The following is a 22,418-nucleotide window of genomic DNA, read 5'->3' on the forward strand; positions in this document are numbered from 1 at the left end:
ACTTACTGATATATTTTGTTTAGTGTAATCTCAATGATGGTTATCAGAAAGACACTGACTTCACATCAATCCCAACATTCCTCGTCCAATGCTACAACAAGAGCGTAATCTATCCACTCATCTAAACCTTCAATTAAATAAATGAGAACTTAGCAGCTGAAATACTTACATATGCTATGCTTAAAATAAACTTCCCTCGTGTGTCTAAAGAATGTTCTTTCTTCCCGCTTTCAACACCAAAAATGTTGACTTTCCCCAGATGGCTTCCTGTAGCGATGTACTTTGAGTCAGGAGAGAAGGCAACAGTCCATGCATCCACTGCAAACACAGATGGGTGGTAATATCAGAAACCAAAACAAACTAGAGATGAATTTCCTTAAAGAACTACCAGTGCAAGCAAAGTGGTTGAGGCTGTGGAATTACCTGGGCCTGCATCCATAGATTTTATCTGCTTCCCTGTCTCCAAATCCCAAAGTCGAATGTGGGCATCTAATGAGCTGGATGCTGCAATGGCACCATTGTGACTGATGTCTACTGAGACCACTCCCAGTTGATGACCCTCCATAGTCCACTGTAGCTCAAGTTTCTCATCTGACCTGCCAGTGTTGAAACAAATTAAAATAAATAAAAATCAGTTTTCATAAAATCATATATTATGTAATACATAATCTCGTCCATGTTAATTTTCCTGACAAATAGAGGGGTAGCTATGTTTAGGGTACGATATGCATGACGCAGTGATACTAGTTAGGGAAAGTTAGGCTTTTTTTCACCAATCTGCAAAATAATTTCTTACCAATAACTTTTTTTACTGTGTGTTCCTACAGTATAGGTGTCTAGTAACACCTCCCAATTTATCCACGGCCAAATACTAGCACTTTCCACCTGACTAGAACTGACACTCGACTGTTTAAAAAACAACACTCACTGATGCACTTATAAGAGTGCATGAAAATGCAATCTACTGTTATCCGATTTCTTATTAGAGTGCATGAAAGTGCACTCTACTGTTATCCGATTTCTTCTTATTACAGTGCATGAAAATGCACTGTACTGTTATTCCAAGGCTTTTTACAGTGCATGAAAATGCACTGTACTGTTCTTCCTAGGCTTCTTCTTCTTATTATTATTATTATTCGTCTTCTTCTAACGCAGTTAATGCAACCGTTTAACATAGAAACTTCATTCAAACTATGTTGCGTAGGTCTTACTTAGGACATGTGGGCTTTGTATTTTTCAGCTTAGTAACTTTTATACTTTTTAAACTATTAATTAAAAACTACTCAAAATTTCCCCATAGACTTAACATGGGCTGATGACATCACAATGGACTAATTAACTTGATTTGCACCTGTATCATCTTCCAGCTGCTCATCTAGGCCCCATCAAAGAATCAGTTCAACTGATTGCACCTGTATCAACTGCTTTCTACTGAACTAGACCAACTCTCTCTGTGTTTCTCCATTCTACAAGGATATAAGACACATTTCATCCAACTTTCTATCCATTCATCCTCTTCAAACCATTCACTCATCCACCTATTAAACTATCCATCAACATCCATTAAACAATCTGCCTATCAACATCCATTCAACTTTCTGTCTATCAACATCCATTACACTATCTACATTTAACTTTTAAACTATATACTCTGTCTCAGGCTTTAAGCATACAATATGGCTCTATTAAGACTGCCATAAGCAATTAGAATCCTAGGCCAGGTGGCCAGGCCACCTGCACCCTATCAGTTTCTCAGGCTAACCTTTTAAACTATCCACCTATTTGACTGTTCAGTCAGTACAACTATATTAAACCTCATCTACCTAGTTCAGTCATTCCAACTATATTAAACCTCATCTACCTAGCAAATAATTTAACCATTTAAACTATCCACCTATTTAACTGTCCAGTCATTCCAACTATATTAAACTTTGTCTACCTAGCAAATAATTTAACCATTTAAACTATCCACCTATTTAACTGTTCAGTCATTCCAACTATATTAAACCTCATCTACAGTACCTAGTTCAGTCATTCCAACTATATTAAACCTCATCTACCTAGTTCAGTCATTTGAACTATATTAAACCTCATCATGTTGGTTGCCAATTAGCACATCATCTGTTTTAACAATATATTTCACACCATATGTTTTGCATTTTCATGCACTGGTAATTCCCTGGAATTGCATTTTCTAGTTACAGTGCATGAAAATGCACTGTACTGTTCTTCCTAGGCTTCTTCTTCTTATTACAGTGCATGAAAATGCACTGTACTGTTATTCCAAGGCTTTTTCTTCTTCTTCTTCTTCTTCTTCTTCTTATTCTTCTTCTTCTAACGCAGTTAATGCAGCTTAAACCGTGTAACGTAGAAACTTCATTCAAACTATGTTAATGTGGGTCTTACTTAGGACATGTGGGCTTTGTATTTTTCAACTTTGTAACTTTTATACTTTTTAAACTATTAATTAAAAACTAGTCAAAATTTCCCCATAGACTTAACATGGGCTGATGACATCACAATAGAGCCGTTAAGCAATTAGAATCCTATGGCAGGTGTTCGGGCCACCTGGACCAACTGCCAGTCTCAGGCTTTAAGCATACAAACTGGCCCTATTAAGACTACACATCCTGTTCAACTGCTTCCTCTGCCAAAAACTGTTTCAAAATAAAAGTCCTCACTAAAATATTTCACTGTTAAACAATTTAACGCTTTAAACTACTGAACTTTTTAACTGTTCAGCCATTGTAACTGTTACTTGTCATCAACTATGACTCCTACCCACTGTAGCTAGTTAGCTAAGTTAGCTAAGTAACATGGTTAAGATAGTTAAGATGCTAAGATGTTAAGACGCTTAGTTAGCATTTTTAGCAAAACTGCTAAAAATGATTAGTTAAGTTAGCTAAGTCACATGGTTAGCATAGTTAGCATGCTAGTTAACATTTTTAACAAAACTACTTATAATGATTAGCTAAGTCACATGGTTAGCATACTTAGCATTTTAACATTGTTAGCATGCTAGTTAGCATACTTGGTTAACATTATTATCTTTGTTAACATAGTTAGCATAACTGCTAGCAAACATTAGAGCCATTCCAAGTGTCAGTTATCGTCAACTATCTACCTAAATAATTTAACCATTTAAACTATCCACTTATTTAACTGTTCAGTCATTCCAACTATATTAAACCTCATCTACCTAGCAACCAATATGGTTTGTTTTTACTCTGTATGATATTTTACATCATATTTTTGCATTTTCATGCACTGTATTTCCTTCAGGAAATGCTTTTCTAGTTATTATTTTTCTTCTTCTAACGCACTTAATGCAGCTTCAACCGTTTAACGTAGAAACTTCATTCAAACTATGTTTCATAGGTCTTACTTAGGACATGTGTGCTATGTATTTTTCAGCTTTGTAACTTTTATACTTTTTGAACTATTAATTAAAAAACTATTAAACATTTCCCCATAGACTTAACATTGGCGATTATGGCATCACAATAGGGCACTTGGAATCCTAAGCCAAGTGTTCCGGCCAGAGCCATATGGTTCCGGCCACCTCCAGCAACTGTTTGTCTCAGGCTTTAAGCATACAATCTGGCTCTCTTAAGACTACAGATCCTGTTCAACTGTTTCCTCTGCCCACAACTGTTTCAAAATAAAAGTCTCCACTACAATAATTCCCTATTAAATAATTTAACCATTTAAGCTATCCAACTATTTAACTGTTCAACTACTGATACTTAGCCACCATGGACACCCTAGCAACAACATAGCAACGACTTCAAGTACCCTAGCAACAATCCAACTATTTAACTGTTCAGCCATTCCAACTGTCAGTTGTCATCAACTACAACTCCCGCCAACTGTTTCCTCTGTCCTCAACTTCAAAATAAGTCCTCAATACAATAATTCGCTATAAAATAATTTAACTATTTAAACTACTCAACTATTTAACTGTTCGGCCATTCCAACTGTCAGTTGTCATCAACGATGAGTCCCCGCCAGCTTTTTTCTCTATCTGACCTCCATCTTTTTACCTAGATTATATTTTAGACAATATACAACAATATTTCATTCAGCAGCCATTTTTGCATTTTCATGCACTCGTAATTCCCTGGAATTACATTCTCTAGTTCTTATTGTTCTGAGAATTGCTTAAAAAGCTTAAACTGTTTACCATGTTGTTAGTAGCTTTGGTTAAAAATGCGTCAGCCAAATGTAATGTAATGTAAAGTAAAATGTAGTAGCCTAAGACTTCAGCCTCTGGCAAGCTCAGAAGGGGACAGCAAGTGACTGGTAGCTTGAGAGTGACGTGTTGAGACCCATTAGGACAACGATTTTTCATTGACAACAGTATTAAACCAACCAACAATATAAAATATTAAGAAGAGCTTTTTAATTTGATTGAGTTAAATCGAAACAATGTCTTTTAGTGCTCGTGAACTAATGGCCATAGGCTACTGGTAGGCAATTATTATCCTGGCCATAATTTGAGGTTTTACGGGTAGGCCTATATGTGATATGCCTCTGAATCGTGTGATGCGTCCGAACAGCGGCATCTGGTCGTTGAATGTCATCGCGCTATTTATCATCGTTTGCCAAACATTCTAATTCAAAATTGTAAATCTTACACAAAAGTATAAAATAATCTAAACTTCATTCACTCTCCGTGTATAGATCAAGACAGACTTGCGGAACAGGCTGCAGGGCAACAGTCTACCAAAGGGCCCTTGAATTGTTTTTTTAAAACTAAGGAGAATACCCTGTAGCGATGCTAGAAGTCAGCTCTGCCATAAGCAGTGACTGTGATCACCTTTGCACATTTTGAAAATGTTGTTTTGCACTTTCTTTTGCACTTCAGTGTTGTATAGTTGGTAGTGTTTGTTAAAATTGCACACATTAATTCACTGTTTTTGTTTCAGTTATGTCGTTTAGCACTTTTTAACCCAAATATTTGTAAATATTTGTATAGTGTTGTATAGTTTGTATGGTGTTTGTTAAAATTGCACATTGCAGCTGTTATTTTGATAAATAATTGTTATACACAATTGTATAAATAATAACGTTATGAATTGCATCCACAAATCAGCAGCCTTTTAACTGCGTTACAATTGCAAGGGTTCCCTTCAATCAAATTCTATGGGAAACACTGCAAACTATGTTACAAAGGTGTAGTGGTGATTAGCAACCAGAATAAAAAAAAAAAGTTATATACAAAACTCTTACCATTTCCAGACTTTCACCATGTCATCCAAAGACCCAGTCACTATGGTCTCTGATGCATCTGTTTGACTTTTACCCCAAGCAGCTGTCCATATGGCATCATCATGAGCTTTACACACACCAGGTAAAGAAGGTGTAATGATACAGGCAGTCAACAGCACATCAAACATGAAATTGACATAATTACACTACCACAGATAACTGGATCTATCACTGCAAAAGAACAAGTTGTGCTCTTTTATCCGATTGTGTTTCATGTAGGGTTAACAGACAGTGATTAGTGCAATGCTGTAATCCTTCTATACGTAACTTGCCAACAGCTTATCATGTAATGTTAGGATCTGTTCCCATTGTTGTAACACCATACAGATCACTTGGAAAACAGGGCTAACCACATTCACTTGTTGAGCTATAGTGTTGATGCTGAAATTCAGCGATACAGCAATCTGCAAATTGGTAATATTATTGACCTGCTTTATAAATTCTGTTTTATCGTCTGTATGTTATTGTTTAGTACAAAAGCATAGAAGAAGAAGAACTAATGTCCCCGGAGCAACTTGGGGTTAAGTGCCTTGCTCAAGAGGCACGACTGGAAATTAAACAATTAAACCCACCACTTTTCACTAGCCCAGCTCCTTATACTACCATCGTTACTGGTAAATTTGACAAGTAGCCACATACAGTACTCACCATGCTCCTGTTTGAAAAGTATGCTGTACTGTAATAAAAACAACATTGAGGGAATAAAACAACTATAGTGCATGACTTGTGTGTGAAAATAGACTGTTTTTAGCTTTTTACAATTATTTTCCATAAATTACCTGAGTACTCATTACCCCTTTCACTGTACTCTTCAAGGCTGTTACTGTAATCCGGAAAGTCACTTCTAAACACAAAAAGCAAATACAAAACAGAAAAACAAAACAAAATTAAAACCACATCAGAGACGAAGCACCAACACATCAGATCACTCGATATTTAATTTTCAGCTTGTAAAATTAACCCTCTGGAGCCTGGGACTCATTTGTTACTTCTGAAATGCTCTGTGTCACATTGGCATCATATTAGTTGATATGGAACATTACATTGCTCATGGTAATAACTAATTCATTGATGTGACTCACTCCAGTATTATTGTTGCTATCCTCACTCCTGAACGTGGTAATTTGAGGAGTTTGCCCGCTTCAAATGGAGAAAAAGAAAAAGATATATTCACTGTAACTCTACGGCTCTGTTCGAAAAGAGTAAAACTGCTGCCTTAAAAGATATCTAAATGGGGAGCGAGGCAGCAAGTGCAGTTCAAAAACAGAAGAAAAAATTGCTGGTTTCTAAGATATCTTAAAAACTACCCCAATAACAGTTGCTTTTGAAAGCAGCATTGATGTATCCTTCTTGCTCCCTACTACCCAAAATCCTTTGTGTCAATCTCTGATACAGCTGTGAAAAGTAAACGAAGATGGCGGATGACACTGGTGACAGCTGCTGAATTTGCTGAAATGTGATCTGTTTGACATTTTTTTGCTTAAATTTACTATCTTATTAGATCATTGTTGTAACTATTGATAGCGTCTGGTCTGGTATATGTGTGGTCCTTAATCTTAAGTCCTTTCACTCGTAGGGCTTTGTTATATTCCGATTTTGCCGAGTTTGTAAGTTACCAGCTAGTGTTGCATTGCTCTGTTCGTTGGTGTTTGCTGCTGTGCACAACGTATATGTTTTGCCGCTTTGTGTCATCGTGTTAACCTGCTCGCGTTGTTGTTACAAATAAGAAATAGGCTACCGTTTCTTTTAATTAGTTTTAGTGTACAGTCAGTCCTTTCAGGCAAGTCACTCAGCAGTGGTGTAGTGTAGGCTATAGCTGGATTTACTGTGATGTAGTAGTTAGCTGTAGTGGGTATACTGTACTGTGATCAACCCCAAATGTTAATACGTATCCTTGTTTATTATAAGTACCGAGATGGTGATGCTTTTTAAGTGGGTATACTGCATAGTCCTGCGTATCACATAGACTAGGCTACACCAGAGCCATAGAGATGGCTATGGGCTACACCACTGCGAGTCGGCGGTCATCTTGTAACGGTCGGTTTCCACACACCGAAATTTCGCTTCACTCTCATAGACTTCTGAAGTTCGCCTACAAAAAAGCTGCCATCTTTGACATCTGGTATCTGGCGATTTTTCCTATGGGAAAATAACATGGGGAGAGAATTATTGCACTCTCACGGGGACGAAGAAGTCTGAAATACAGACGTTTTGCTCAACACACTTTTGTCCTCTGCCTTCGAGTGGTAGTCTACAGTAATCAGTGAGCAACTTAGATTTTTGCTATCCCAGAGCTAACTTGCAATGTAACTTGCCATAGGTAGTTAGCTTAAATTAACACCCTGATCTCCTTATATAGGCAAAGATGGCAGTTTTGGTTCCTTTTTGTAAGCAAACTTCAGAGGTCTCTTGGGAAGCATACAGGAAGGGGCGGAATATGTGTAGTAGGCTATACACAGCTGCCATACTGGCTTTACAAACTAACCCCATGCATTTCAATGGATGCTGTGTCTCCCCATTAGAACTTCTCTGGGCTACAATGCATCAAGTCAAAAGCTGGGATAAATATACAAAAACTTTGTTCTCTTAATCTAGATTCGTACACCAAAGCTATGGAAAAATGTCAGCGGCTGATGGACACTTCCAGCATTGAGGCGGAAGAAGATGCATGCGTCCACAAAAGGCAGTGTAGGGTCAAGTGATGGTAAGACCTCTTAAGTGCAGACTACATTATTTACACAATTCAAATATTCCTTTTGCAATCAGTACAGATTGTATGGTCTTTTATGATTTTTTTTAGGTCAGCAGATGTCACTGCCTCCACCACCTGCTGAGTTTTTTTTTTAAGCGATTGCCTATTATAATGCCTGCCACTTCATCTTGGGACCCAGTTGAAGGTACAGTGGCTTTGAATTTTTCATTTCCAATTAAATACAATTTCATGACAAGGAGCTTGAGAGTAACTAACTTTTTTTGTTGTAAACAGCAGAAGTGACACATCACACAAAGGGAGGTGGCTCGGCCATGGAGATGGAAATGAGCGGTAAGAAGACTTGCTTAATTTATTCGTATGCAAGTATATAATGTATAACAACTAAAACTGACACCATCCATTTTTCTTTAGCAATGAAGACATCCATTATCTGCATGGCACAGTGGATGGACGCATTTGAGGAGAAGATGAATGAGCTGCTCATGCTCTTAAGGAGCTCCTAGTCACTCTGTTCCAGTCGATGAGAGAGAGAGAGATAGATAGAGAGATAGATAGATACTTTATTGATCCCCAGGGGAAATTCAAGGTCTCAGTAGCATAGACATCACACACACATTCACTAACAGCAGAAAAAAGTAATTAAAAGTATGTAATATAAAAAACACAACTAAGCAATAAGGACAGTAGAAGATAAAGAATATACTAAAATACAAATTATACTAAATAACACTAAATGAATTCTAAAAACAGTATCCACATAGTGGGTAATTAATCAATCAAGAGGTGCTTGCAATGACTGAGGCAGGGACTGAACCTGTGATTCTCTGTGCATAGTAAGGTATGGTAAGGTGCTCTGTGTGAGTGAGTGTCATGGTGATGAGTAAGTCCAACAGTGCAAGAATAAAGTCTATATATATATATATATATATAACTATATTAAGAAAAAGTATAAGTGTGGCCACAGTTCGGCTGTGGCATGGAGGGAGGGGTTATGCATATGTGCTAATATAGCACGCAAACAGTGAGGCAGAAAGACAGTCTCTCTCTCCTCTTCCCTTAAGTGAAGCATTGAACAGTTAAATGGCCCTGGGGACAAATTACTTCCTCAGTCTGTCTGGCAGTGAGCGAAGTCACCAGCTGATCAGGCTCTTCTGCTTTACAATAGTGCTGTGAAGTGGATGACACTCATTGTCCAAGATGTTGATCAGTTTGTTCTTTTGTCAGATCTCTTTTGTCAGGGTCCTTTTGTCAGACATTGAAGTGATACACTCCAGTTCAGCTCCCACTACAGAGCCAGCTTTCCTTACCAGCCTGTCAAGTCGCCCCGCATCCTTCTTCTTTGTGCTTCCTCCCCAGCATACCACTGCATAGAAGAGGACGCTGGCAACAACAGACTGGTAGAACATCCTGAGGAGCTTGCTGCACACATTGAAGGACCGCAGCCTCCTCAGGAAGTACAGCCTGCTCTGCCCTTTCTTGTAGAGTGCGTCAGTGTTGGCTGACCAGTCCAGTTTATTGTCCCAGTTGAGACCCAGATACTTGGAGGTGCTTACCACCTCCACATTGACCCCATCAATGGAGACTGGTAGCAGAGTGGGCTTAGACCTGCGGAAATCCACCACCATCTCCTTGGTCTTTGAAGTGTTGAGTTGAAGATGATTGAGTTTGCACCATTGCACAAAGTCCTCCACAAGGCTTCTGTACTCTTCCTCCTGCCCGTTCCTGATACACCCCACAATTGCAGTATCGTCAGAAAACTTCTGCATGAGGCATGACTCGGTGTTGTAGCAGAAGTCAGATGCGTACAGGGTGAACAGGACTGGAGAGAGCACAGTTCCCTGTGGTGCTCCGGTGCTGTTGATCAGTGTCAGAGAGACAGTTCTTCAGTCTGACGAACTGTGGTCGCTCGGTCGGGTAATCTGTAATTCAGGTTACCAGGTGAGCGTCCACACCCATCTGCAAGAGCTTGTCTCCCAGTCTGAGGGGTTGGATGGTGTTAAAAGCACTCGAGAATATCAAAGAACATGATTCTCACAGCACTTTTCCCCTTGTCTAGGTGAGAATGTGTCCTGTGTAGAAGATAAGTGATGGCATCGTCCACGCCCACTTTCTCCTGGTATGCAAACTGTAATGGGTCTAGTGCATGGCGTGAGAGGGGGAAAAAAGTCCGCAACACCAGTATATGCTCCCAAGTTATAGTTTAATTACCGTGACGTTTCGGGCCCACTCAAGCCCTTCATCAAACGTCACGGTAATTAAACTATAACTTGGGGAGCATATACTGGTGTTGGGCGGACTTTTTTTCCCCTCTCTCTCATCGTAAGTGTTTTGTCCAGCACCCAGGATTAGATCGGGATGTGCGTGCGTTTTTTCCTCTTTATACTGTAATCTAGTGCATGGCGTACCTGGGGTCTGAGCATACCTACTGTACGTATCGGTATCCGTTTTTAACGTGTAAGATACGGCTACATCGATATGTGAAGCCCCGTATTGGAATAAAACTGAAATGAACCGGTCGTTATATCGATTTACTTGTTACAAATCGGTTCCTAACCTTTTCTGCCCGCTCAGACTCTGATTTACGTTGCAAGCAGCGCGTTCATCCCACTTCCTGTTTTGAAACTACACGTGGCACGGATTTGTGGGTAATGAAGGTCGTTTTGGGCTACACTCATTGGCCAAAATAGACAAAGGACTTCATTACCCATACATCTACTGCAACTTAAGCACGTCACAACTCGCACTCTGTCGGTGTTTGACAGATTTTACTCTTTTGTTTGTCAAAATCCAGCGCAAAATTAAACACTTACTATACCATTCCTAAACGGCAACGATAGTCTGTAGAGTAGCCTTACGTTTGATGAAGGGATTTCCTTAATGTTAAAGAATAATTTGGCCCTTGCTGCTAAAACGATGTACAAATTATTATTTTGTTCATATTCACTCAGACTTGGAACAAAATAGGCCCAGTTCATTAATATGTAGGCCTATGTTGTTCTTGTAGGCTATGAGAAAAGGCCAAGATTGTCTTAAGCACCGTTTTATTTTATTTTGGTATTATCTTACCTCAACAATAGGCTACAGCTCCTTGAAAACAATCAGATATAACTCTATAAAATCTAAAAAGTCTATAAAAATGTATTTTTATGTTGTATTTGGCTGCTTTGTTTGGCTGAAATGTAGACTCTTCTTTTTTCATTTCAATACAATATATGATACAAACCTCAGTTTAGATAATCATATTCACACATTTGTTTTTGCCTAATTGACATGACCATGATAATTTATAATATAAAATTAATGTGCACCTTAAGCAAATGATAAAAAATCTTTCAGAATGCTTTCCATTCTTCAACTGCATCGAACTGCATCGCATCGAATCGTACTGAATCGTTTTTTATGAACATGTATCTTTTCTTGTATCAAATCATGCCCATGTATCTAGATGTGAATCGTATCGTCTTTTACATGAGAGATTCACACCCCTAGTTAAAAAACATCGTTGTTTTAGAATTTCTGAACAAAAGTGGTGATAATTGGGGGTGTTACGATAGCTATTAATATCAGTGAGTCCCACTCTAAGTCTAAGTCTGAGTCTAAGTTTGTCACCCAACAAACCTAGATATTAATTTTAATACATGTTTCTCCATGGCATACTGGAGTTGTTCAACGGATTCTAAATGAAATCAGGTCCGTAAAAGAGCCTCTTGGGTTGTAACTTTACAGACAGGCTTATAGCTACCATTGAAGTTCTACTCTACTCCGGTCTTAGCTGTCGGACTTAGCATGGTTAGATCAAGCAAACAGTGCTGCTACTCTCATCGAATCAGCTCCCCCAAACTTCAGTTTTTTGAGTGCTACCAGAGCAAATAAAAAGGTGGGGGATAGCCACAATTTTCAAGGCGTCTTTTCAGTGCAATCAGTCGTCATTCGGTGACTTTACTTCATTTGAATATCTGTGTGCATGCATTAAGTCTTCTCCTCAGATTTTATTACTGACAATTTACAGGCCTCCAAAACATTCAGCTAAAGTTTTTCTTGAAGAGCTAGGTGAACTGCTATCAGTTGTTTGCATAGAGTATGACTGTCTTATTATATCAGGGGATCTAAACTTGCATGTGGATAATCCTGAAAACAATTATGCCAAGGAATTCATTGCACTAATCGATACTTTCTCCCTAACACAGCATGTACAGGGGCCAACACACTCCCTCGGCCATACCCTCGACCTTGTTATCACAAAGGGTCTCGATGTCTCTACAGCTGTTAAAGACCTGGCCTTATCTGATCATTTTTTTATGTTCTTTGATGTGTCTATGTCCCCACACACTCAAAACACAGCTATGATGGTAAAAGGAGAATCATAATGATCAGACAAGTGCTCTCTTTGAGCAAGCACTTTCACTAAAGTCAAGTCAACTGTCAGACTCTGAAGACTTATTTGATCACTTTAATGCAAAAATGGCAAACATTATGGATGACATTGCTCCATTACAATTCAAGAAAGTTAAGGACAAACAGAAAGCACCATGGAGGCAAAATCCAGCAGTTAAACTTCTAAAAAGAGTGTAGGAAGACTGAAAGAAAATGGCGTAAATACAAACTTCAGATCCACTATGAAATCCATAAAGAGATGCTCCGCACATATAACTCTGAAATATGCAAAGCAAGACAGTCTTTCTTTTTCTAACATTATCAATAGAAGTTCAAATAACACTTTCATTATTCTATTTTCAACTGTTGATAAGTTAACAAATCCCCCCCTCACAATTAGCACCTGAACTTCTATCAACTAATAAATGCAATGAGTTTTCATCTTTTTTTAAAGGTAAAATTGACAAAATCAGACTCAACATATCTGCTCAATTACAAATTCAACAACCTGAACTTCCAGCAACAAACAGAGGGAAACTAAACTTGATGTCAGAGTTCAGCTTGATAGACTACGAAACACTTGAAAAACGGTACAGAATCTCAGCCCTTCCACATGTGTCTTAGACACTCTGCCTACCAATTTCTTCAAAACTGTTTTTCACCTCATAGCGGCGGATGTCCTTCAAATTGTAAATGTATCATTGCTGTCTGGCACTTTTCCTAAGTCACTGAAAACAGCTGTTGTAAAGCCACTTCTCAAGAAGAATAACCTGGATGCCTCCATGCTAAACAATTACAGGCCCATATCCAATCTACCTTTTATTGGCAAAATTATTGAAAAAGTAGTCTTTAATCAATTAACCACCTTCCTAACATCAAATGGGTATTTTGATTACTTTCAGTCTGGTTTTCGGGCAAATCACAGCACTGAAACAGCTCTCATTAAAGTTTCCAATGACATAAGCCTCAACACAGATTCAGGTAAAACATCAGTCCTAGTGCTACTGGACCTTAGTGCAGCATTTGACACTGTTGATCACAATATTTTACTACACAGACTAGAACACTGGGTTGGATTTACAGGCATAGTTATCAGCTGGCTAAAATCATATCTACAAGAAAGGAGCTTCTTTGTTGCCATCGAAACTGTACCTCAACACCAACGCCCTTGACCTGTGGTGTTCCCCAGGGTCGATCTTGGGGCCACTATTATTCAACCTCTATATGCTCCCACTTGGACAAATCATTCAAAATAATTTGATTTCATATCATAGCTATGCAGATGACACACAAATTTACTTAGCTCTATCACCAAACAACTATGGTCCTCTTGAATCTATGTGTCAGTGTATAGAACAAATCAACACCTGGATGTCTCAAAATTTTCTTCAGCTGAACAAAGAAAAAACTGAAGTAATTATATTTGGTAAAAATCAGGAAAGACTTAGGGTTGCCACTCTCCTTGACACAAAAGGGTTGAAGGCAAAGGATACTGTTAAAAACCTTGGTGTATTAATTGACAGTGATCTAAATTTCAACAGCCACATGAAAGCGATAACTAAATCAGCTTTTACCACCTCAAAAATATTGTCAAACTCAGAGGGCTGATGTCAAAACATGACTTAGAAAAACTCATTCATGCATTTATCTCCAGCAGGGTTGATTACTGCAATGGACTGTTCACAGGCCTTCCTAAAAAGACTATTAAACAGCTTCAGGTGATACAAAATGCAGCAGCTAGGACTCTAAAACTAAAAGAACTGACCACATTACTCCAATTCTTAAGTCCTTGCACTGGCTTCCAGTAAGTCACAGAATTGACTTTAAAGCACTATTGCTTGTTTATAAATCAGTAAATGGAGCAGGACCTAAATACTTGTCAGACATGCTTCAGCAGTACACACCTTCTCGTCCTCTCAGGTCCCAGGTGAAAAACCTGCTAGTAAAACCTACAGTTAGAACTAAACATGGTGAAGCAGCTTTTAGCTGCTATGCGGCTCAGCTGTGGAACCAACTTTCGATTGACATTAAAAAGGCCCCAACTGTAGCCAGTTTTAAATCTAGACTTAAGACCAAACTGTTCTCAGACGCTTTCTGCTAACTGTGCCGAGTTACAAATTCTGAATCTGCCTCGATAATTATTCTACTTTGTCTTTTATTACTTTTTACTACTTTTGCCTTTGTTTTGCTTACTAATTATTCTTTATTTTTAAATGATTTTTACCTTGTGTTTTATGTTTTCTTTTTATTATGATCTTTACCTTTTAACTATTCTTTGACTATATTGCCCTTCTATGCTTTTATTTGCTATTATCGTTTGGTTTTGTTTATGTAAAGCACATTGAATGACCTCTGTGTATGAAATGTGCTATATAAATAAACTTGACTTGACTTGACTTGACTAACAGTAACTAAGGGGGGCGGGACTTCGCGAAAGGTCAATTCTAATGGAACTGCAACCAATTTCGATACAATGAGGCTTGATAGGAAGTGCCAAGGCTCTCCGTAGACGGGCTCTGCCCATAGACAGTAAAAGAAATGGACGAACAGACTCAGTCACTCTCAATGGGAGGGCACTGAGTCATTTTTCAGTTGGTCCCCCCAGTACTGCGCAGACTTGCACTTAACTTCGTGACGTTAGCCATCGAACTGAATCTTGTAACTCGTATGATAGATACACAGAAATTCTTCTCACACTTCCTTTGCCTTCAAAGTCATCAAAGTTAAACATTTATTTATGTATTATTATTAATATCATCCTCACAAGTAATATCAAGTCGTGTTAATGTTGAAACTACCACACATGATCATCTTCAAAAACAGTCATGGCAAAACAAAACAAAAAAGTTATAGCTTCTAGTCTTGAAGCTAATCTTCTTTCCACTTTTCTGACCTACGGTCAATCCATCGAAAACCTCTGAAATGATTATCGTTAGACCTAACGGTAAAACTAATGTTTTTCATTAGGTTTACTTGCCTCTATGCTTTACCTTAACATACAATGCTATTGTAGGCTACATAGCTTTGTTCACGAGTTTCCGTGCTGGCTGGACTACGCTTCTTATCCAAACAATACGGTTATCTCCCTTCAGTGCGTTAGCTTCCCTTCAACCGGACATGCTAAACATTGTTCTTACGGGAACCTAACGTTACGCATTTGGGTAGTCAAGTCTTGTTTTGCCTTTTATTTTTTATGTAGATGACACAGAAGCTAAAATATCGGCACATGATATATGTTATATGAAGTTATGGGAGTTCAAAAAAATCCTAAATGAATGGCCGTTCTATGGGGTTAGCAGAGAGTTGATAACCACCGCTACATCGATGCTTCTACTTCCGGGAATTCGCCTGCCCCCTTGGCTCTGCCCATAGACAGTAAAAGATATGGACAGAGTCATCACGTAGACGTCAATCGAGGCAGGTGAAGCAAATTTCAACCGTTTCCTGTTGGTTGACGAGGCTTTCTGTGCAGGCTCAGGGGACGTAAATGTAACATAGGCACGTAGTCTGACTTGTGTAACTCTTGTGATCGCTGCACCGAGAGATTGGGTATGTAGCCACTTACTTCGTTACCACCATGTCTACATTACTGTTCTAAATGTCCTAGTTGTTCGTAGATAAATGTGATTTAATATAAACAGCACTCGCCACATTCATAGCCTAGGTTACTGTCAATCCATCAAAACTTCGCTGAAATGTTGTGCTCCGATGCTTTCGTTCTTATCCAGAGAATACGGTTATCTTGCTCCTGTGCGACGCTTTCACCTGCTTTGGCTGTATGCCTATAGAGAGCCGAAGTCACGCCCTTCTACTTCCGGTCCATGGGACCTAACTTTCAAAAAAAAGATGAACGGGAGTTAATGGAGAGATAACAATTTTTTGGTCCAGAGATAACAATTTTTTGATCCAGTTTGAATTGTGCCACGAACTTCACATATGATGTGTGTGAATTTAAAAGATAATTTTTCACGTCAAGAAAGTACTGTTGTTCGATAGACTTCAAAAGTTATGTAGGTTTTGTGCGAATCCACTCAGTGGACAACATCTCTCGTCTCGAACGATGTACGTCACCAACGTAATGAAACGATAAGAGCTGTTATGCTAGTTAATGGTTGCATCTTGCTGCCTGCTATGTCACTTAACAGTATGTAATGTAGAGTCTATGGACTCATGGTATTTTCTTCGGCAAGGAAAGCCCAATTAAGACCTGTTGCTGGTATGCTTGTACAATCTAGTGTGGCTGTGAATGAGCTAACGTCACTAGCGCGACTGATGGGTTTGTAGTCGTTGGAATTACGATCTTTCACAATGTTGTAATTCAATAGTTACGAAACAAACTGCAAATGTCTTTACATGAAAATTTGTCTTTAATATTGACAAACATCATATGGGTAATTCAAGGCACAAGTCAACCGGGACCAGAAAATAATTTCTTTTTCGCCATAGACTACCGTTAAATTTTTTTGAAAGATAGGTCCCATGGAGGCAAACGGAAGGGGCGGGACTATTACATCACTTTAGCATTGATTTCGGAAAAAGTGTATTACGCTGGTAAGTCAGTTACGAGGTTATGACGCCAATCAAACAATGTTGTATTACTCCGAAAATAGAAAAAGTTCATATAAAGGCTTAAAACACTTCAGCTGTAATGTTATTTGATGTCAAAAGTGGCGCCAAATTGAATGGGGTTCAATGGGGATGGCTAGGTGAACTGGTCTACTATATAGCCTCAGATCTGCCATAGTGTCTACACCAGGGGTCTCAAACTCAAATGAGCTGGGGGCCAATTCTGCCAACGTCATCTGATTGGAGGGCCGGCTATTTCTGAAAATGCAATGTTTTTTTTTTCAAATACCACACAAAACTGCAAAAAGAAAGTGCAAGTGTTTTTATCTAGTTTTAGACACCTGTGCTAGCAACCTTAGCCTATAAATAAAATAATGATAAAATAAATATTAATACAAATTATAAAATAAATGAAAAACATAAAAAACAGGTGTGTGTGTGTTTCACACCAAATAAAAATATTTCCTCTCATAACTAGGCATCAGGGTTAAGAAAGCAACACCATTGGATTTTTATATCAAAATTTAAAAGGCCATGGCTTGAAAGTGGTCAGAGATAAAGTCCTACTGTAAATGTAAAAATCTTTGAGTAAAACAAAAGTTTATGAAGGGGGTAAATTTACCCATCTAATTTGTCACTGGATGGCAAGCACCTCAAATTATGCACCTTTCAGTAAATACTGGATGAACATATGTAAGCAGGTTTACTTTCCTTTTTTCATATTACCCACATAACAACACCTAAGATGTTGTGGTTTAGTAATAGATTACTACAATATAGGCCTACAATAAAGTATTCTGGTCAAACAGTTCCTATCGCGGGTAATCTGCAGTACCCAGAAGTTCGCATCATATTGCGGGTGACTTTGTAGTTCTTTAGAGCCCTATTTCTACTAGCCCTGCTGTCTGTACCACATCCATTACGGACACTATCATCATGATTACCACTGCAACCTCCAAGCTATGTTGGGCAGAGGGTCGAAACAAGCATGGTATGCTTAGTGGACACCGTTGTATACACGCACCTCCATTCACAGACGCACCGTGACTATCACTGTCATAGACGATAATAATCTCCAAAAGGATATTCTCCTTCAGAATTGGAATAGGTGAATAAGCTTACCTAAGACTTCATCACACGTGAACGTTTTTCAACATTTGGTGTAGGCCTGGCTATTTCTGCTTAATTTCTGCTTCAATTTCTGCAACACTATGGCCTGCATCGCTTCCGCGTCATTACAAATGCACGTCTTTGTGTTTCTCCCGTGTAATACAAGTATTTCCTGAAAACTTTGCGCAGCGATTTTGGGTTTGAATCAAGCTCTGGATGTCTTGCACATAGTGGAGCAGAGTAGGCCTACAAATGAGATTTGTCCCCGTACCTGGATCTATCGTCTATTTTAATCAGTATCGTTGTTTGTCGCAATTAATAGCCTCAAGGGCCGGATTACATTATTATTTTGTCATACGTCGCGTGCCGGAATTGGGCAGGACGCGGGCCGGATTTGGCCCGTGGGCCGGGTGTTTGAGACCCCTGGTCTACACTCTCCGAACATTCGCCTGCCCCCTTGGCTCTGCCATAGGCAGCCCGTACTGACAATGGGAAGTGAACAGGTTCTCCGTAGGGGAAACACAAATTCCATGAGGAACCAAATCGAGTGTTTCACCGGCAAAATATTCTTTGGTCACCGCTAGTCTACGGTTCCCATTGACTCCATTCATCACATAAACGTCACTTTCAATTGGCCATTAAAACACCGCTCTCTCGCTATCCGGCAAAATATTCTTTGGGCGCCGCCATTGGCCAAATACCGGCGCCCATTGACTTACATTGAATACATGTAAACAAAACCTCAATTATGTGCTCAAACTAACGCCGCTGCCTTATGACAACAACCATTCCACTTTGATACGAAACTACATTTTTGTACAACATTTATCCAGCAAAAATTACAGAATTTGGATCAAGTAATGTGGAGAAATATCGATATTAAGAAAATCCCTGCTGCGTGACGCCGAGTTAATGGCATTTCCCCTTGTCCGTATAACAGGTCACGTCGGTGGCCGTTTTCCCTCACATGTCAGAGTAATGACATTCAAAAACTTACCTTTATATCACATTACAATTTATAAAGGAACGAAATGTCAAAAGCATTAAGCAATATGTTAGCTGGATGACACGAATATTAGTAAGGAAAAACAAGATTTTTACCGTAATGTCCAGTGAAATTACATATGTTGTGGCGCTATTGCGCCGCACGGCCAGCAGATGACATCATTGCACTACAGCAACCAGGAGCCAGCAATAAACTTAGACACTCGAGATTTTAGGGACGTTGTCAGCCACAACGCACCATCTGAAAATCTGAATTGTGAAGTAGACCTACTCCATAGTCACGTGTGCCTGTTCATTCATTCCATGTCAATAGAACAAACCAAATTAGAATAGGCTAGTAAAGCAATATTACATACAATGGATATACTGTATGTGTGTGTGTGTATATATGACACCAGACATAATTTCACTGCATTTCTCACTTCCAGTAACTATATTCATGTGACAATAAACTTCCTTGTATCCTTGTAACAGCTGTGCTGCTACAACTTTGTTACTCTTTGATACAGTGGAATAAACCTATTACGTGTACCAGTTAATTACTTACATGTGCAGCTATTAGGCCCGAGGTGCAGTGAAATGGCGTCATCTGGTGGTCATACAATTCACCCGCTCTTGGACCCGAAGTGCAGGAGAAGTGGATATTCAACCACGCCATCCTTCAGGTCGCAGCGACACGTATGTGTACTTTATGTGCTGTGTCATGCTGCCATCTAGTGGTTGTGGAATATTTAACACCCATTATAGTTCTGGGAATAGATGTGCCCTCGAATAAAAGTGATACTAATTATTTGGGTAAGCCATCTGATAAATTGTGTTTTTCTTTTTATACTTCGTACCTTTATAAATTGAAGTGTATCATGAAGGTACCTTTTTCAATGTCATTACTCTGACATTAGTCGACCATAAATTTGGGCAATGGGCACATTGTTAGGGGTTGACACTTTGCATAAGATTTCTCCACATTACTTCATCCAAATTCTGTGATTTTTGTTGTATAAATGTTGTACAATTATGTAGTTTCGTATCAAAGTGGAATGGTTGTTTTCATAAGTCAGCGGCGTTAGTTTGAGCACATAATTGACGCTTTGTTTACATGTGTTCAATGTAAGTCAATGGGAGCCGGAAATCCATAAATAGCGGCGTCCAAACAATCTTTTGCCGGATAGCGAGACAGCGGTATTAAAACCTGCATGAACCTCCTGCAATGGTTTAATTTCTACATATGTCAGATCACCTTTATCACTGTAATTTACTAAGCGCTCCTTAAGCATCTTTTTAATTAGGTCTACTCGTTTGAATTCACAACTTAACTGCGGCTAGCTAGCCTTCTCCCCGCTTTTTTCGTGCTAATGCAAACAAACATGCTGTCTCACTGTTTGAATAATTTCAAATGTAGAAGCTACCCGCATATCGGAGGACTATTTTTATTAGCTTCATATTAAGAGCAACTTACAACTTACCCGCTTGTTACAAGGTTCGATCATTGACTTAAAGACAGCTGGGTTAGATACAGATCACACAGCGCGTGTTCCTTACAGGTAACAACAACTTCTTCTTCTTCTTTGAATTTTAACGGCAGCTAGCATCCAACTAGTTGCATTACTGCCATCTACAGGACTTTTAATGCATTACACTATATTCTGATAAATAACCAGTATCCATTAAAAACTATTTAAAATTATTTTTCCCCTCCCACTTGACCTTATTTCTAAAATACCTTTTAGAGATAGATCTTCTACTCCAATCTCTCTCAAATCTCTGAACAACTCTTGTCTGTGGGAATCATAGTTTTTACAGGACATTATAACATGATGCACTGTCTCCAGCTCCTGACAAGAACACAATCCATTTCTGATGTTTTCCTAAAACAAAGAGAGTACTGTTCAGAAATGTATGTCCTATTCTCAATCTTGCAAGAATAATTTCCTCCTTACGTCTCATCCCCTTTTTAGAAACATTAACTGAGTCAATTACCCTACTAGATATAGAAAAAAGGTGCCTCCCTTTGTTTTCTTGTTCCCAAAGCTGTTGCCATTTTAAAATAATTTCCTGCCACACAATACTTTTGCCTTCTGACTTAGACAGATTTATGTGGACATCTATACAGTAGCTTTCTTTTCCACAGCTTTCTTGGCTAACTTATCAGCCTTTTCATTTGACCTAATGCCCACATGAGCTGGAACCCATAAAAAAAAAAAAATCTACCCCCCTCCTTTTAACAGCTCTTATTACCAGTAGAATCTCATATATAAGGTCTTGACGGCTCTTTGATAACCCTTTCCCTAAACTATTGATAGCTGATACAGAATCACTACATATCAACACTTTACGAGTTTGAATCTGTTCAGTCCATTGCACTGCCATCAAGATTGCATATAACTCCACTGTAAATACACTAAGAAAATTTGAAGTTCTTTTAAAGGTTTGCATATTCCAACCCTGAACAACAAAAGCTGCCCCTGAAGCACCCGATTCTTGATCCTTTGATCCATCTGTAAAAATTAATAAATGCTCTTGATAATTTTCTTGTACATGACACTGAAATACATGCACCAAATCCATCTCAGGATTTTCAGACTTAAACTTAAGCAGCTCTAAATCTTTCTTTGGGACCTCTAGTTGCCATAATGGAATTGAAGGCCACATTACTCCTGAACAGAAGCTCTTATCTAGAATAGACAGTTATTGTGCCACAGTCTCCCCTGTCCATCCAAAACATGACAGATTTGCCACTTCTCTCTCCCAGCTTGGTTGAATAGCAACTTTAACTGGGTGATCACACCCTTGACCCATTAAATTGACCCAGTAGTTTGCCTGCAGCTGTTTTCTTCGCAAGTATAATGGCATCTCTCCTGTTTCTATCTGTAAAGAACACACTGGTGAAGAGCGCACGGCTCCTGTACAAATTCTTAGCGCTTTTGCTTGGACTACATCTTGTCCAGCTAAAACTGACTTGGCTGCAGATCCATATGCCAGACACCCAGTAACAACAACTTCTTCTTCTTCAGGGTTTAATAGCGGTTTGCAAACCAACTCACAGGTGCTCTACCGCCACTCAGTGGAGAAGCCCCTGGCTGGAGCAGAGCGCAGCCAACATTCTGCATGTCCGTCAACTATGGTACTTTTCTTGTCCCTGGAAGAAATAACAAAAACTAAAAAACATTTCTTCTTTTTTTTGTCACGCTTACTACATCATAAGAGCTTCACAACTTATGAAAAAATAATCATGGCTCAATCATTCTTTTTTTTTATGTAATAGCCTATGAGGCCTTTTATGCATGATTTTTCCCTCTGTCCCTAAGCCAGACTTTGGATGTTCAACCTCCATTAATTCTAAATTAAATATTGAAATAATGTAGAATTCAAGTTCACATGA

At 38.8% G+C, this 22,418-nt stretch overlaps 1 protein-coding gene across 3 annotated transcripts in view; it reads right to left on the bottom strand.

Annotated features, from left to right (window-relative positions):
* The window catches only part of wdr61 (WD repeat domain 61), a 44,675-nt gene extending 24,049 nt beyond the window's left edge, over nt 1-20,626 (bottom strand). The window contains exons 1-7 of one of the 3 annotated variants that reach the window (XM_048257711.1): nt 20,503-20,598; nt 6,354-6,411; nt 6,051-6,115; nt 5,920-5,947; nt 5,233-5,338; nt 424-596; nt 170-318 (exon numbers count right to left, since the gene is read on the bottom strand). In XM_048257711.1, the coding sequence (XP_048113668.1) occupies nt 170-318; nt 424-596; nt 5,233-5,338; nt 5,920-5,947; nt 6,051-6,062 (468 nt within the window). In that variant the 5' untranslated portion in view covers nt 6,063-6,115; nt 6,354-6,411; nt 20,503-20,598. Of the gene's footprint in view, nt 1-169; nt 319-423; nt 597-5,232; nt 5,339-5,919; nt 5,948-6,050; nt 6,116-6,353; nt 6,412-19,135; nt 19,236-20,502 lie in introns of those variants that run through there. The other 2 variants (XM_048257710.1, XM_048257712.1) reach the window with 2 other exon arrangements.
* Between the last annotated feature and the right edge of the window lie 1,792 nt (nt 20,627-22,418).

Source organism: Alosa alosa, chromosome 11, assembly GCF_017589495.1.
Source record: "Alosa alosa isolate M-15738 ecotype Scorff River chromosome 11, AALO_Geno_1.1, whole genome shotgun sequence".
Classification (NCBI taxonomy): domain Eukaryota; kingdom Metazoa; phylum Chordata; class Actinopteri; order Clupeiformes; family Clupeidae; genus Alosa; species Alosa alosa.